At 60.3% G+C, this 2,748-nt stretch overlaps 1 protein-coding gene across 1 annotated transcript in view; it reads right to left on the bottom strand.

The window, feature by feature from the left end:
* Positions 1 to 2,531: 2,531 nt before the first annotated feature.
* The window catches only part of CHRNB4 (cholinergic receptor nicotinic beta 4 subunit), a 1,191-nt gene continuing 974 nt past the window's right edge, over positions 2,532 to 2,748 (bottom strand). Inside the window, exon 3 of the mRNA XM_015566180.1 lies at positions 2,532 to 2,729. Within this exon, the coding sequence (XP_015421666.1) occupies positions 2,532 to 2,729 (198 nt within the window). The remainder of the gene's footprint in view (positions 2,730 to 2,748) is intronic.

The following is a 2,748-nucleotide window of genomic DNA, read 5'->3' as shown; positions in this document are numbered from 1 at the left end:
ACTTGGGGGGGGGGTGGGCCGCTCTGAGCAGGAGGCTGTCCATGCCACCTGCCCCTGTGGCATTGCAGTCACCGATGGGAGATTAGGAATGTGGTCGGAAACCAAACCTGACTGTAAACAGGGGGACAAGGCCTCTCTCTTATTGTCACCCCAAGCCTCCCGAGCTGGCGCCACCCCCAGCTAGATTGGGGGCCCCCCTTGCTGAGTGGGGTGTGCACGGGGGCAGGCAGGACACTTGGAAATACTGGTGTTTGATTTGCTTGGCTCTGGGAACAGCAGTGTCTGTGTCCTAGCTGGCCTGGCTCAGTGGATAGAGCGCCGGCCTGAGGACTGAAGGGTCCCAGTTCAATTCCCGTCAAGGGCACAGGCCCAGGTTGCGGGCTCCATCCCCAGTGGGGGGCGTGCAGGAGGCAGCCAATCCCTGATTCCCTCTCATCATGGATGTTTCTCTCTCTCTCTCCTTTCCCTTCAATAAAAATATAAAAAATTAAATTAAACATAAAAAGCGGGGCCTGGAAGTCGTGTGGAGCCGTGTTTCTCACTGTGGGCGGCGCCCGGGACCCCCCCGGAGACCTAGCGGAGCGCCAGGTCTGAGCCAGCGGGTCAGAGGGGCCGAGGCCGCTGCTTTCCCATGGCTCCCAGGCGGCCGGGCAGGAAGCCACTGGGGAGAGCTCAGTCCCACATTCCATCTGAGATGACTCTCCCCTGCCCTCTCCTCAGTGTCATCCGGAGACCTGCCGGCCCGCTCCTCCCCCTTCTCCCCTGCAAGCTGACTCCTGAACGGACGCCCAGAGCTCTCCCCGGAGGACCGGCTGCGGAAGGTAGGAAGGAGGCAATGCGCTCTCCTCTCCCCTCTCCCCCGCCCCCTGCGGCTGCGGGCTGGGAGGTCAACATCTGCTCTGACACGGTCCACGTGAGAGGACTTCCCCAGGACGGACACGCTGTCCACGTGAGGACTTCCCCAGGACGGACACGCTGTCCACGTGAGGACTTCCCCAGGACGGACACGCTGTCCACGTGAGGACTTCCCCAGGACGGACACGCTGTCCACGTGAGGACTTCCCCAGGACGGACACGCTGTCCACGTGAGGACTTCCCCAGGACGGACACGCTGTCCACGTGAGGACTTCCCCAGGACGGACACGCTGTCCACGTGAGGACTTCCCCAGGACGGACACGCTGTCCACGTGAGGACTTCCCCAGGACGGACACGCTGTCCACGTGAGGACTTCCCCAGGACGGACACGCTGTCCACGTGAGGACTTCCCCAGGACGGACACGCTGTCCACGTGAGGACTTCCCCAGGACGGACACGCTGTCCACGTGAGGACTTCCCCAGGACGGACACGCTGTCCACGTGAGGACTTCCCCAGGACGGACACGCTGTCCACGTGAGGACTTCCCCAGGACGGACACGCTGTCCACGTGAGGACTTCCCCAGGACGGACACGCTGTCCACGTGAGGACTTCCCCAGGACGGACACGCTGTCCACGTGAGGACTTCCCCAGGACGGACACGCTGTTCCCGGGGTGGTGAGAACTTTCCCAGAACGGACACGCTGTTCCCGGGATGGAAGTGTGTGTGGACGCGTCTAACGACCATGGTATTCCGTGTCGGTCACTGACCCCTCCTTTGCGGTGCCCCCCAGTTCGGAGGAGTCGGTGGGGACAGCTACACGCTAGTGCTTACGGCTGAGAGTTTTCGTAACTCCCTTTTAAAAATCCGTAACTGGGGCCCGGCCCGTTCGGTTCCCGGTCAGGGCATATGCCTGGGTTGCGGCAGCCAATCGATGATTCTCTCTCATCATGATGTTTCTCTCTCTCTCTCCCTCTCCCTTCCTCTCCGGAGTCAACAAAAGTATATCAATCCTCGCTGGTGTGGCTCAGCAGATAGAGCGTCGGCCTGTGGACTAAAGGGTCCCAGGTTCGATTCCAGCCAAGGGCACACGCCTGGGTTGCGGGCTTGATTCCCCCCTCCCCGTCCCAGGCGGGGGACGGGCAGGAGGCAGCCAATCAATGAATCTCTCTCATCATTGATGTTTCTATCTCTCTGTCTCTCTCCCTTCCTCTCTGAAATCAATTTAAAAAAATAAAAAGGCAAAACTTAAAATATATATATATATTAAAAAACAAACGCAAAAACTAAAAAAATAAAAAACACACCACACACACTAAAAACCCTGCAACTGGAGCCCTAGCCAGTTTGCTCAGTGGTTAGCGTGCCGGCCCCCTCAAATTGAAAGACAGAGAAAGAGAGAGAGAAGCATTGATGTAAGCGAGACACATCGATGGGTGGCCTGACCAGGGCCAGGGATCGAGCCTACCGTGCCCTTGACCAGAATTGAACCCGGGACCCTTCAGCCCGCGGGCCGACACTCCATCCACTGAGCCACACCGGCCAGGGCGGCCCAGGTCCTCATCCTAGTGTCTGCTCTCGGGGAGCCCTGAACAGACAAAAGGGATCGCGGGCCGCCCCTGCCTCCCCCCAGATGCGTGAAGCTATCCTGGAACTCATCCGCACTTTGGATTCCTTATTCCAGCCAAGCGTTTGGGGGCCCCCGGTCCCCACAGGAGAGACCCGTGGGGACCGGGGACACCCGGGGAGAATGATCCGAGCTCCATCCACTTACGCTCTGGTCCTTGTCGTCGCTCCTCATGTGCCGGGCGATGAAGCTGACGCCCTCCAGCGCCTCCTGCACGTCCCGCGGGAACCTCCCCGACGCCGCCCGCTGCCGGAAATCCCCGGGG

Source organism: Myotis davidii, unplaced genomic scaffold, assembly GCF_000327345.1.
Source record: "Myotis davidii unplaced genomic scaffold, ASM32734v1 scaffold1622, whole genome shotgun sequence".
Taxonomy (NCBI): domain Eukaryota; kingdom Metazoa; phylum Chordata; class Mammalia; order Chiroptera; family Vespertilionidae; genus Myotis; species Myotis davidii.
Note: the sequence above shows the minus strand (reverse complement) of the source record. Positions and strands in the feature narration are given on the sequence as shown.